The sequence below is a fragment of the Ceratosolen solmsi genome, unplaced genomic scaffold (assembly GCF_000503995.2).
Source record: "Ceratosolen solmsi marchali unplaced genomic scaffold, CerSol_1.0 scaffold15, whole genome shotgun sequence".
Taxonomy (NCBI): Eukaryota; Metazoa; Arthropoda; class Insecta; order Hymenoptera; family Agaonidae; genus Ceratosolen; species Ceratosolen solmsi.
The window spans coordinates 4035114-4049281 of record NW_011948434.1 but is presented as its reverse complement, the minus strand read 5'-3'; the positions used below and the strand labels follow the sequence as shown (position 1 = coordinate 4049281).

Genomic DNA, 14168 nt, shown 5'->3' with positions numbered 1-14168 from the left:
TAGAAAGGCAGACCAGACCAGACCAGACGGGACGTACAGGACGGAGGCGAGGAACGCGTGCCCCGGTCGGGCAGAGCCGCTAGGTGTACCAGGAGCACGCCTCGCTCGACGCAGCCAGTCACCTTTCTCTCCTCGAGCCGAGAGCGCGTCAGCTGGCTGGTAACGCTAACCACGACGGCGACGGCGACGGCGACATCGACAACGACGACGACGACGACGACGACGACGACGACGACAACGGCGCAAGCCACTCCACGGTGAGGGAGTAAGAGGCACAACGAATGGCGGCGATCCCCTCGCGGACACTTTGAAGGGACGCGCGCGCTCGACTACCCCGAGATAGCACGCCCTCGCGCTATTTAAGCCGAGGTTGCCCGAGGCCCAGTGCCGTTTGTTCTTTTCGTGCGCGATCGCCGGCTAAGCTCGAGTTGGCTTGGCCCTCCTGCGAATTAACATTTAGTACGTAATATAATCCCTGCCAATTAGGGAGCAATACCAGTCAGCAACGGGACGGGTCGTAGGTACGAGAGATCCCTTTGCCAATCAATTAGCGTTGCTTGATCGACGAGCTCGACGCTAAGGGCAGGCAGTCGATTGAGCCAAAGAGGACGTAAAAGAGGACGGAACAGAGGACGCAACAGAGGAAGCAACGATGCTCCTGCTCAACAGCCTCTTGCTACTACTGGCTCTCGCCTCCAAGACGGGTAAGTCCGAGCGTTATTTTGCAGAGTTGGGCTCGTGGGAGGGGGTTTGACGACGAGGGTTCGGAGATTGGCTTAATTTAAGGCTCACCCCGTAGGGGGGACTTAACGCCTCTCACGAAAATTCGAAAATCCCGATAAAGACTTATCACCGGGTATCGAAGTCGGAATTTCTAGTGAAAGTATCGTTACGTCCAATACGTCAACATATTCTTTTTATTTTTATTTTTTATATAGATCATCGTGCGGACAAATAATTTTTGTTCTTTCGTCGCTTTAACTGCTCTCTCGGTATTTAAATACTTGCGCACCATAAAAACTCTCCGCTTCTACTTAATTTCCCCGTTAAAAGTGTATTTCTTATTCGTAGTATATTCCTTTATTGTTGCTTTTTTTTTTGTTTTTTTTGTTTTTTTTTTGTTTTTTTTTTTGTTTTACGTCGATGTGCGTTGAAATTCGAATTGAACCTGCGGAGGACTCTCGTTAAGACACTTTGCCAATGGTGCTCTTCTTCCCAGTCGCAGCAGGCACGGATTTCGCGACGTAGTGACGGATTAGGCGAAAAGTGCATTTTACACGAGGATGGAGCGTGAATTGCGGAACACTAGAGACGACCAAATTTCCAAATTTACCGCACGAACATTTGCATTTGTGGGAGATCTCATTCGTGTTTTTTGCGCTGAGAAAAATTTGACGCCGCGCCATCAGGGAACGAAATTTTAAATGCATTTTGTAAAAGACAAGTAGGGCGAGAACACTTGGCGTGATTTTCCCAAGCTGTATATCGGAATGAAATGAAATTCCATTAAATGGGCCTTTCTTCCCATGGGCGCTGTGGGACAAGCGTGACACAAGTATCGCGGCGCGTCGGTGTGTTCAATGGTCGTGAACGCTCGTTTAATTAAACGGAGTCTTGCCGTTGCATTAAAAGTAGGCAAGAGTGAGAAAGGGGCAGCCGGGGAGAATTAAGCGTACGTGCAAATTGCACGGGCTCGAAACGTCATTACGAAGTCAAGGATCCCACTGCGAGCGATTGACGCGCTAATCGCGCTTTATTAGCGACCGAGGTAGGGGACCTACTAGTCTCAACGTCGTGAATAAAAAATCATTTAAAAAGCGAGTTCAAAGAGCTGTAGCTCGGAGCTGGCGCTCGGAGCGATCCGTTAAATCGGGAGAAAAAATTGTTCTTGATTCGCTCTTGATTCGCTCTTGATTCGGATTTGACGAGCGCAAAGAGAGCCGAGATTTTACGTAACGCCGGCGCAGCTAATCCCGACTGCACTTAATTTCGCGCTAGGCGAGTCGCGAGCCTGCGACGTGAATAATTCTCACATTGGCCGTTAAGGCGAAAAGGCCCCAGGGGTAAAATCATAGCCCGAGGGGGTTGTAAGAATGTTATAATACGACGCGCGCCGGTTTCGCTCGTGCCTATTCGCGCCCGTTGATGACGTTCGCCGAGATACGTTTGAGCAATGATTTATGGGCAAACGAAGTGGATTAAGTGCCATTATTGTGCCCGAGAAAGTTGTATCTCTGGAATTAGTGGCGAGTTGACGTAAGTTGGCTTTAAAAATTTTTAATTTCATCCTTGCGCTTCTTTTTTCTTTATTACTTTCAGTCATTTGCCTTGATACGACTCTCCTTAATAGCACGAGATGAAGTACACCGACAAAAATTTCATTCCGCGCCATTATACGTTAATTATGCCAATGTCTGGGGCTCATTAGTGCACGGTGGTTGTTATTCGTTAAAGGGGGAGCTCGTTTAAATATAACGAGGTGGAAAACAAAGGCGAGATCGGCTGTCGGTAGTCGAATTTAATCGCTAAACAATTTCATCTAACATATTTCATTAATACACGTATACAATACACATTGTATCGTTTATTACATATTTTACGTGATGCTCTGAGAGACATTTTAATAAAATATCTCTCCTCTTTTTCAATCTCGTACAATTCTCTGATTTATCATAATGCTCGAACCGTCGATGTTGAACATGTATAATGCCAATATTTGAATTTTGTTTGATGTGCATAGAGTAAGGAGAGGTGCATTCCAACACTTAGACATTCATTATAGATCAATGAACACGTAGGCATCGTCCTATATATGTGCTTTAATCGTATTATTATTCTGCATTTAGCTTATCACAATATCAAATTAATATAATATGAAAAGTAAAAATTAAATTTGACGCGCACTCGATATCTCGAATGTAAGGCGATTGTACATTCTTACTCTAATATATTATTATATATTATTAATAGGCCAACATTGGCGATTCGATATTGCAAAAATGAGTCAATGTAGTCTTTAGCCTGAATAGACGTTTATCTATCTGAAATAAGACATTATGAAGTATCGAATGCGAAGTATTTATTAATAGCGCTAGTTATTGTTGCTCAAATTAAAGGAGTGAATTTAGTGAATTTTGAAATTTAATCTGCTAAATAGAATGATAATGAAGATCGTAGAGGGAAAAGCCTAGTTTGAAATTATATCGTGTTATCATTGAAAACGATAAGAATATTCCATCGCATAATAAAATCTTAAGGCATACGTACAATTTATTTCGCCCCGTGACTTCTCCCATCTCTCAGGGACAAGACAGTTCGCTTTAAGAAGTAACCTAAATCAAAATAAAAACTAATCATAAGGAACGCGCAACATTGACATGTAAAATCGCTTCTCAAACGATCATAATCGCGCACGTAATTATCAGCCGAGGTCATTAACAATAGAAAGAAAAGAAAAAAAAAAAAAGAAAAAGAAAAAAAAGAAAAGAGTAGCAGCCGCTAAATCTTCGAAGTCAAATAAATTCATATTAAAATTGCTTATTAATATGTTCGGCTTAAGATTATCGGGATTGGTTACCAAATCGATACTCCAATTCTCGATTCGTTCGAAGAAATCGTGAAAATACATATTCACCGCTCACATAGAGCAGCCAAAATAAATTGGCACGATCGATCTTACCGGCTTTGCCTTTCACCCGAAAGTCGTGCTAATTACCCGGAGCGGCGTCCGAGTCACCAGCCCCTATCCAAAGCTCCAGGCGGTCGTCCACCTGTGCGCGCGAGCCGCGTTGCGTTTCCGCGTGTCAAAAGCTTCGGCCGACGGGGAACGAGCGAATGCCTCGGGCGGCCTCCAGGCTCCTTTGCAATCGCCGGCTCACTTTTCGCTATTGCGCGAGCAGGCGGGATTGAGAGAGCGAGACAGAGAGTGTGCGCGAGTGAGTTTGCGGGCGGCACAAGACCGCGCGGCATGTGAGCAACGTCGATCGCGAGAGCGAGCGCCGATTAGAGGTTGAGATTACATTGATTTCTTAGACTTGCCGAGAGCGCGATCTACACGTTGCCGGAGTTTCCTAATATGCTAATATGTGCGCGTGCGCGCTCGCGACCGGAGATCTTCCGACTCAATTGTATCATCACTGGCGTTCCGTCTCTTTATCCCTGCCACTCGCTGTTTTTCTCCATTTGTATTTTTATTTCGGCCGCGAGAGGTAATATTATCGGTCCCATATATTCTCAATGCGTAGTTAGATAATTCAATGGTTTCTCCGCGTTGGAGGTTGGCTGTACGATTACGCTCGTTCCCCTCATTACTGGGCAACGAAGATTGATTTTCCTGTGAATTTTACTTCCTACATTGTCGCGTTTTTCACAATTTTTGACCTCGAGCAAAAAAATTTGTTCAATCGCACCGCTATTACACGCGCGATTACGATGTTACGAAAATGTGCACTAGTCAAGGAGATGGATTAGCGCGAATTTTTCCTATTTAATGTGTTCCAACGCTCGATCGTACATTAGAAATATTTTTACGATATTTGTTTTTCCTTTTTTTCTTCTTTGTCCATTCTCGTTTGTTTGGCAATTCGCGTTCGCATCGAGTGAAATTCCAACAGATTTGCCATTATTGCCTCGTTTGTTGAAAATTTTAATCGCGAGATTCAAGGCCCCTCGGCTCGAAGTGCAACCAAAACGGCGACGAATTTCAAACGCAGGAGAAAGAAGATTTGAAGAAGAAGAAAGCCAAACAAACAAAAAAAAAAAAAACAAAAACCAAAAACCAAAAACCAATTGAAAAGAAAAAAAAAACAAACCAGCGTTTCCGAATTATAAGTTTAATTTTCACGTATTCTCTTTCATATTTTACCGCAAATTATTAACGAAAGCCGAAATTAATGTTCATTTGTTTAAAAGAAACGTCATTTTGCTCGCTCTGTGTATACTTTCCTCCGAGGCGCTGGATAACATTAGCAATGGCCATTCTAATGAAACATAGTTTACGCGAGCGCACACATAACGAGCTCCGAGTAACGCATAATAGGATAATTTTTAGCACACTCGGTCGAATCATTATGCACTCGGATTACTTAACATCGAGCCGATAATGCATCAAATACATGTAGGAGCGCTAATTTTTATTAATTAATCGCGTGTAAATCATGCGCGCCGGAAGTGCCATTTTGCGCGAGGCGGCATTTCAAATTTACGATTAGTTAAAGCGCATTAACCGGAGGAGGTGGCAAAAAATTAAATAAAAGAGCACGAGGAAACGCGCCGTCGGACATTCATAATGTTGAATTATAGTAACTGTAAATCCTCTGAGCGCTATTAGATCGGCGCGTGTGCGCGCGAGCGCTCATTCACCACATTCAATGAGATGGAGATGGCGCGGTGCTCGCGACAATCCCGTCGTATTTTCCCGGCGCACAATGAACTTGTACTGTACGAAACACGCTTGAGGGCGGGGGTGGGGGATACCGTTTGCTGAACTCTAATCCGCTCGCGCCCCCGGCACTTAAAATCGATTTTATTTTACGGCCCGGCCGCCACTTTTTCCAGCACTTATACGAGCCTGCGTTTTCACGACAGCGCGAGGCTCGTTAATGCCGAAGCGTGAATGCTCACTTACCTCCCAACTCCTCCGTGAGGATATTTGATCTCTGTCTTCTGGCTTATCCGAACGTAGCCTCCGTCTTTGTTGGATGTTGCCCGTCACTGCCTAGCGCTTGTTTATCCTCTGTTCTGCCTTATTTTTCATGTCATTTCCCATAGTCAATTGTCATAGTCAATTGCTAGAGTCAATTGCCATAGTCAATTGACATGCTGATGCGATGGACGTGATGGGCGAGATGATATTTTTACTATCGCTTGAGCATTTGCCAGGGTTGGGATGACGACGTTGGTCTCTTGGCCTCTTGTATTATGGGCATCGTGACTCGTTGAGAGCACGAGCTTTTGGGGTTAAACGCCTTCTTTCACTTTTCCATTCCATTCAATCTTCTCTAAAGCTTCGATCCTCGATATTCCAAATGCCCATACGACAAATCTTAGTCTGGAAATTATCGATATCATGCAGATTTAGGGTGGATTAAGAGTAACATATTAGACACGATAGGCTCAATTTGTCCAATCAGAGAAATTAAATGGAACGCTTGGGACTTAATACGTCTATCGATTAACTTTTTGCGATTTTTTCCATTGGATCCATTGGACGATATTTCAAACGAATCTTTATATAATACGGCTGATGTGCTTGAATGAATTTTGCTTTTTTGTTTTGTTGGAGGTGCGACGAAAATGTATCTATTAAAAAAAAAAAAAAAAAAAAAAAAAAAACGCTCACTTCAATTGTCCCGAAAAGTATTGTATTGAGGTTTCGTCGCATAAGTTTGGCATATTCAATTGAATATAAGACTCGAGCTCCATAGTTAATTATTTCAACACCTGATATGTGCTGTAGGGGCGACTAGTCAAGACTTGGCAGCACAACCAGATCGATAACTCGTTAAATAAGTCGCCGACGTGCACTTCATATAAATATATCATCTTAAAACATATATGAGTCTTTCAAAGGAATTGAATTACCTCGTTTGGCACTTCATATTCTTGCGAGCATTGTTCAATTTCATTTTGTCCAGTCTCCACAAGTAATTTATCGAAACTTCCATTCTCCGTGCCTATTTCTCAGTGGTGAATGATCTTCTTATGCACCAACGTTCAAAGACAAATCTCATTTTAAGATATGACACGAGAAAATACGTATTTATTGTCATATATATATATATATATATATATCACTTCGATGGCGCAGCATACTTTGTACGATAAAATGATTATTTTTATACGAAATAATGTAAATTAAGCATAGGATTTATGAGAATTAATTTTGTCTAAACGAATAACTTTTTTAATAGGCCAACTACGGCTCGAAATAGTTTAACGGCAATTCGACGATGAAAATTTGTAATGTTTTTCATGGATATTAATTACACTTTTCAATGAGAGTTTTAAACGATACGAATGATGTAAAGTAAATGCTCAAAAAATATCATACGCATTAGTATGTAATTTATTTATATACTTTTTCGAAATATCCGATTATATCGACTTGTAATATACGCAGCAACGTATCAAAATCGACTGGGATCCCCGTCAATCTCAATTATACTGGATAAAAATAAATTAAATTTTTAATCGCATGTTTTTATAAAATTATACTAAACTTGTAATAATCGCTAATACATTCGTTTATTTATTAATGTATTAATTTTAATGTTTATTTTTACCCTCTCACGAGCACGGACCTGCGAGATTATGTCCATTAAAAATATTGTACATTAATATTGAAAATTTCATATAAATTTGAAATTTCTTTTCCTATTACGTCTCTATAATCTCAATCTGCGTCTTGTTAAATCTTACTTCCGTTATTCGCATTCGCGAGAGACGCGAAAAGCATTGACTTTTCAGCTTAAATGCGCAAAAACATTAACAAATTAAATGCAACTTATTATAAAAAAAGAGCGAGTAAAAGCACTCTTCATACTCCATAGTTTTGCCTACTCCACCACTAATAGACCACTAATAGACCACTAATAGACCACTAATAGATTAGTTTGTAAAATTGTTAAATATTTATTTAACAAATTACTGTATTCGGTAAAAAGTTCGTTCATTGTCATTTTGATATCATACATAAATAGTAAACTTACATAGTGTCTCGGACCATAGCCATTTTGCGAAATTTAAGAGGCTCGATCGAAGTCTCTGCAAAATAATAATAACAATCTGACCTACGACACGACGTTTCACGTCCCTCGCGTTACAAGCAACGCACGATCCAATTTTGTCGATTCGTCAATTCGTCGTTTCCAATTCGCTGGCTACATATTGACGACGCGTCGCTATAATAATATAATTTCCCGACAAGCACTTGCTTCACGTCCAATCCGTTATCCGTTACCCGGGCGTGGACGACGTTGTCGAGTTGTCGCCAATTTAACGCCGTGGTTATCGCGGCTCATCGTCCATAGCATGACCAAGGCTATACGATCGAATGCCTCCGAACGGCCGCAGCCGCCGTTTTTTTCCCCCTCACCTCGCGCCGAGCAGTTGGTTGAAAAATCGGAAAATCATGCGTCTCGGGAATGCGATCATTAGGTTTCTTTCTTCCAAGTCGCTACGAGGTTAACTAATAGCGCGCAGTTGGCTCGATTTGGGTCACGTGATGGCTTTTTAATTTTGCCCTGGATTCCTGGAGCACAGGCGCTGGTGTGCGATGTGTCGCCGCACTTTTCGCACCAAAGTTTTTATTCTTATTGAATAATTTATTATTTTAATGGGCCTTGCAGTACGCCATTAAGACATTTTATTTCGGATTTGGCATGGTTTGACGAACGCTCTCGAGGAGTCGTGCAAGCGAACACACTTTTTTTTTTTTTTTTTTTTTTTTTTTTTTTTTTTTTTTTTTTTTTTTTGACGAGTAGTTATCCTCCTTATTACTACATTCCGAGAACGTAGCAGAACGCACAGAATAAATTGGTTAACATATGTATTATGGAAAATGCATCAAAACGTCGATAAGGACAGACAAAAGTTGCATAAACATCGAAAGATTCAATTTGATCGCGGCCCAAGTGCTTACTTCAGCACTGCCGCCTAGAATTTCAATAGAGGAAGCGCGACAGACAGATAGATTGGCTAAAAATAAGAAAAAAATTCGGAACACTTGGCTCCAAGCATTGAGAGCACGATGAAAGAAAATTTCTAATTTCTATAAAGATGTTATTGAAAAGATCGATACAATTAAATTTAATAATGTGATTAATGGACGTAACCCGAGCATCGTTGAATTAGGCATATTCGTCAAGAACAAATATTATACACGAAATTAATTAAAGCCGTTACAAAATCTTTCGCTCGATCTCCGAAGTAAAACATTTCAGCAATCACGACTGACAATATTGGTTTATGATAAAATGAGAACCCGAAGCAATTATTCAAGCACAGCGTAAGTTGAGTAAGTTATAGATATGAATAAAAACGAGAGAATATGATTGTGAAATAATTTTCGCGTTTCGAAAAATTCACATTATTATTAAAGATGCGAGTGTCATTATGTTGCTTTGTCGTCTTCGGATAACGCGTAAAGTTCTATTTTCATTAGCAGCTTTAACACGAAATAATCAAATCCTTAATAAGATAATGAGAAGGCGCGGGAACAATCATTAGGCTTTAATGACTAACTAACGTAAAATTCACGATTTCCACGACTTTTGTCAGATGAAAGCACGGATGCTAGAGGCTATAAATCATAAATTCCAAGATGCATAATGAGAATATCATTTCCAACTCACGAGTGTAGGATGCGCACACAATGAGAGCGAGCAAAATATATTCCATCTTGCCACTAAACACCTGCATAATGCATTCACTTATGGCTCGATATAATTAGCCTCGCTTGGATCGTTCGTTAAAATTATCGACAATGCTCGCTTGCATTTGCCCACTCTGCCCTCGTGTCTGCCTACCAACATGCGAAATGTACGCCTTACTCCGGCATGTTCGCGATGTACTTAAATTATTAATACACTGTGCTATAATGAAGCAGCTATCGGTCTCAGGTTGGGTCGGTCCTACAATTCCACATGTCGTGTTTCTTTCTATGCAGAGAAGCGCCTTAATGGGTTATTTCAACGCCAGTCATTATTTAAATAACAATCGTTAGTTTTATTGCTTGGGCTTTTCAATAGAAATAACAATAATATTATGGTTGTATTTTAACGACATTGACGGGATAAAGTTTAATTGTATTTTATTGGTAAAGAATGACTTTGGCAATAAAATATTCGACGTCTTACATTGTTGCTCAATCTATTATTATATTATATCTAGTCGGCATTGATATGTAAAATATTTTTATCATTCCTTGTTGATATAATTGTAGCAATACGTCGAAATCGAGTGTGTGTGTGTGTGTGTGTGTGTGTGTGTTTTTTTTTTTTTTTTTTTTTTCATTGAAAATATAATTGAATATTATTAGCATTAGTAGCGGCTAAGAGTTAAAAGTTTGACAGCGCAACACCGCCTTAGATAAGACGGCAATATAATTTACTATATTACGTACGTATATTCGACATGTAATATTCATGATAAGTATTGTTCTTGGTATATAGATATAATTACATTTCCAATCGGATATTACTCTAGGCTTTATCTGATATTCATTACTTTAACTCGTGGATTTTGATTTAATATAATGGCAAATATAGTATAGGAGACTTATTATAATGAACAATTACGTGCGCCAACTATTATATAAGGTTGAAAAATTTTGCATGCCCATTATAATTGTTTTCAATATCCTAATCGTAATGGATAATCGCACAGGCGAGGTACTCGAATTAATATACGCTTATATCTGATTTGTCGAACGTCGATAATTCAATCACAGCCAAGCGAAGCTTGTAATTCAGAATAATAATGCTAGACGCAGCCGTAGATTGGTAAAATCTCGCGATAGACTGTAACCGCTAAACTATTTGTTAATGTGCCATTGACGTTATTATAACGAGTGCGTAAAAACATCGAGTTCGAATAATAATTAGCTAAAGGCGATGAAGAATCGTGGCCTCGCAATTACTACCTAATGCACTCAAATTAACTATTAGCACTTACTAGCATAATAGCGCTAAAATATTCGTAATAAACACTGTGGTCGTTAATTCGAATGTCGGAGTCTATATTGATACATCACCGTTAGATTTCACCGGTCGGAGAGAACTTTCCTTCATTAACTAGCCGGAATAAAAACATTGTCGTTGGACAGTGGCATTGACGGGGGCGAGGTCGACAAAAAGCGGAGGCGTTTCATCGCCGCTAAGAGAAAACTCCCGTGTGAGTCTCTCGTCACAGCCACACACACACACAGAGAGAGAGAGAGAGAGAGAGAGAGATAGAGAGAGAGAGAGAGAGAAAAGAAGGCCAGTTGTGAGCCTGCCGAGACAAATCGCGGCCCACCCCCGGTCTTGTTTACCTTTTCGCATTCTCCTTGTGGACCTTTGGAAGGCAAAGCGCGCGCACGATATTTACGGCATAGCATCTCCTACGTTATTTTATGCCTCGTGGGGGTGTTTTTATGCTTTAGTGGCGAGGTTTTTGTTTAAATTTAATTTATCTCTTATGGGTTTCGCTCGGGCTACGCTCGCATGGGAGTTCGAGTACCGGACGCGTCAATGATTATCTCGACGGGCTCTCGTCCATCTTTAACAGTTCAAGATGTTTATTATAAATTAACGGCACTGGAAGCTATTTGCACGACTAGTGAGAGGCTGCGCCGATGTTTGAGTTATGATCGTAGAAAAATCGATGCGGCGACTTTTGCGCATCTGGCGCATTGCGCTTTTAGAACTTCGCGAAACTCTGCGGTAGACTTAATCAACGAGTCTGGCTTGCCGTGCTTTTCCTTTTCCAATCGAAAGCGAGCGGGACCTTCTTTTCCTTTTATTACCTTCTTTTTTTTCATTCTCTCTCTTTTTTTCTGTTTTATTTTTATTTTTTCTTGAAACGATGCATTTCCGGTTGCGCTGGACGCAGTGAAAGTATTAAAATTATTTACACCCAATTGTGCATGCGTTTGTTGTATTCTGCTATGTGCTTGGACATTCGAACACTCCTACTTCACTCTTCCTTTCCAAAATCATTTTCCCATTATGCAATATGAATTGGAAGCAAAGCAAGATTTACACGCGATATAAATCGGTTATCGAGACTATCAAATTGCAAGCAGCCCTAGCTTATGACTGGAATTAAGATTACACGTAAACGATACTTTAGACATTCTAAATAATACTATATGATTATTTCTTTTGGTATGTTTAATCCGTCAGGAGTGATTATTCTACATTTCGCGAGCGATTGAAATAATTATCGGGCCCGCGCTAAAAAAAAAAAAAAAAAAAAAAAAAAATATATATATATATATATATATATAGAAATGAAAAAATAAATAAAAAAAAATTGAAATGAAAAAATAAAGGAAGAAAAAACTCCATTTCAATTTCCGTTTATTATTACGTCATTATTAATAAACTCGATAGGCCGAATAATAAGCATAGGCCGTAAAATGCGACTTTGCCTCGATAGTTTCGCCGACTGCTTTTTCCTCAAAAATCCCATTACCCAAACGACGGGAATCCAGTTTTATAAAGGAAACAGCTACTTCGTCGGACCTTTGCGTTATTATTGAATTTATGCGTAGAAATAACCGACTATCATCCGACTCTCTTCATCGGCCACTTCTCTTCCCGATTGATCGATCATAATAAGTCTTGAGAACGCGTGACGACCTTTTGCGCTCGTAGCGTCTAGCCTAGACTCGGACGGAAGATATCGAAATCACCGAGTTTCCCCTTCCGCCAATGATGAATAATATTTCGTTTAACCCGACACCGGGACTCTCAGGGCACATCTTCGGGCCTCGAGTACTCGGGACCGCATTATAGACCGCATTATAGACCGCATTATAGACCGCATTATAGACCGTACGCGGTGAAGCTGCTGCGATGTTAGAGCGACGACGGCGACGGCGGTGGCTCGGCATTAATCGCGGCTGTAAGCGAGCGATGTGGCAAGCCACTCTGGCACAATTCGGATTCGCGAGCCGAAAGTAAAAGTATCGAGTATCGGTGGAGTGGGCGGTTGGACGGGAGGGGGGGGGTGTAAGGGTTAAGGGGGGAGAGGCGTTGATGAAGCCGCGAAATCGTGGTGAGCGAGAACGTGGCATAGGTCAGGCCGTTTTTTCACCTGGGCCCGTCCCACCGCTAATGGCACGTGGATGATGACAGAGTAATGACATAATGCCCACACCGCGGCCGATCATAAAGCGCCCCAAGGTGGGCCGACGAAGCTGCTGCGCCTGCGTACTGTTTATAACGACTGCGGAGTAGCTGCGGGTGTTTGGAAAATGCTATTATTAAGTTTGGGAGCCTCCGCGGCCGCGAATCATCGCTTGGCTCCTCGTTTCTCATGAATCCCCGTAGCCGCGGGTGTCCGCCTCGTGTCCGATGCGTCATCGCGCTGTGATAATTCTCCGCGTTACTTTTAATACAACGGTTTTTTTTTTTTTTTTTTTTTTTTTTTTTTAGCGCGGGCCCGATAATTATTTCAATCGCTCGCGAAATGTAGAATAATCACTCCTGACGGATTAAACATACCAAAAGATAAAACTCCATATCTTCTTGCTTCCTTCTTCTTGTTTTTATTCTTATTTTTGTCGTTGTTGTTGTTGTTTTTTCTTTTCAAAGTCCTCGCCTCCTTTAATAAATCACTCTGACAGCCAAGCGGATGTGCAATACCGATTTCAGCCGCGCGATTTACCCTGTCGGCCGTGCATCGATAATATAATAAACAACTTCCATCTGCGCAATATTCGCAATTGGCTAATAAGTTATACAGGGGTAATGCATCGTTTTACGAACTCTCGGCCAAATACACTAGATTCGTGGTATTTTTAAAATTGATTGAAAAAAACAAAAATTCTTTACGTCAATGAAACATTTCATCTAATTGTTTCTAAACACTTAATTGATATGTTTGCTTGAAATGGTTAAAATAGGCAACGCGCGCAATTTATCAAATATTTTAAATCCCCCATTTGAGATAGTCGTCGTTCGCGGTCATTATGCTTGCTCAAATAAAAACGTACAGTCAACTATGCCAAGTCACATTCCTATATATATTTATCATTATTATTATTACTATTTATTTTTATTACTATTGTTATTAATAATAATTATTTTGCCATCTATTACTTATCAATTATTTATAGATAATTTATCTCTAAACTTTGTTGTTATTGTTGTTATTGTTGTTGTTGTTGTTGTTGTTGTTGTTGTTGTTGTTGTTGTTGTTGTTGTTGTTGTTGTTGTTGTTGTTGTTGTTGTTGTTGTTGTTGTTGTTGTTGTTGTTGTTGTTGTTGTTGTTGTTGTTGTTGTTGTTGTTGTTGTTGTTGTTGTTGTTGTTATTGTTATTGTTATTGTTATTGTTATATTTTAGGCTTGAATTTGGATTAAGAAAGACATTACGTTTCGTTATTCTTATTTCTTTTAAGAAAGTTTTCAGAGCACCATTTCACCGTTTAAACAATTACGTAGGCGTATTAGTCCTCTTGT

The 14168-nt window shown here is 40.4% G+C and overlaps 1 protein-coding gene across 1 annotated transcript in view; it reads left to right on the top strand.

The window, feature by feature from the left end:
* Positions 1–237: 237 nt before the first annotated feature.
* LOC105364813 (peritrophin-1-like) overlaps positions 238–14168 on the top strand; it is a 123201-nt gene continuing 109270 nt past the window's right edge. Inside the window, exon 1 of the mRNA XM_011502842.1 lies at positions 238–704. Within this exon, the coding sequence (XP_011501144.1) occupies positions 653–704 (52 nt within the window). The 5' untranslated portion in view covers positions 238–652. The remainder of the gene's footprint in view (positions 705–14168) is intronic.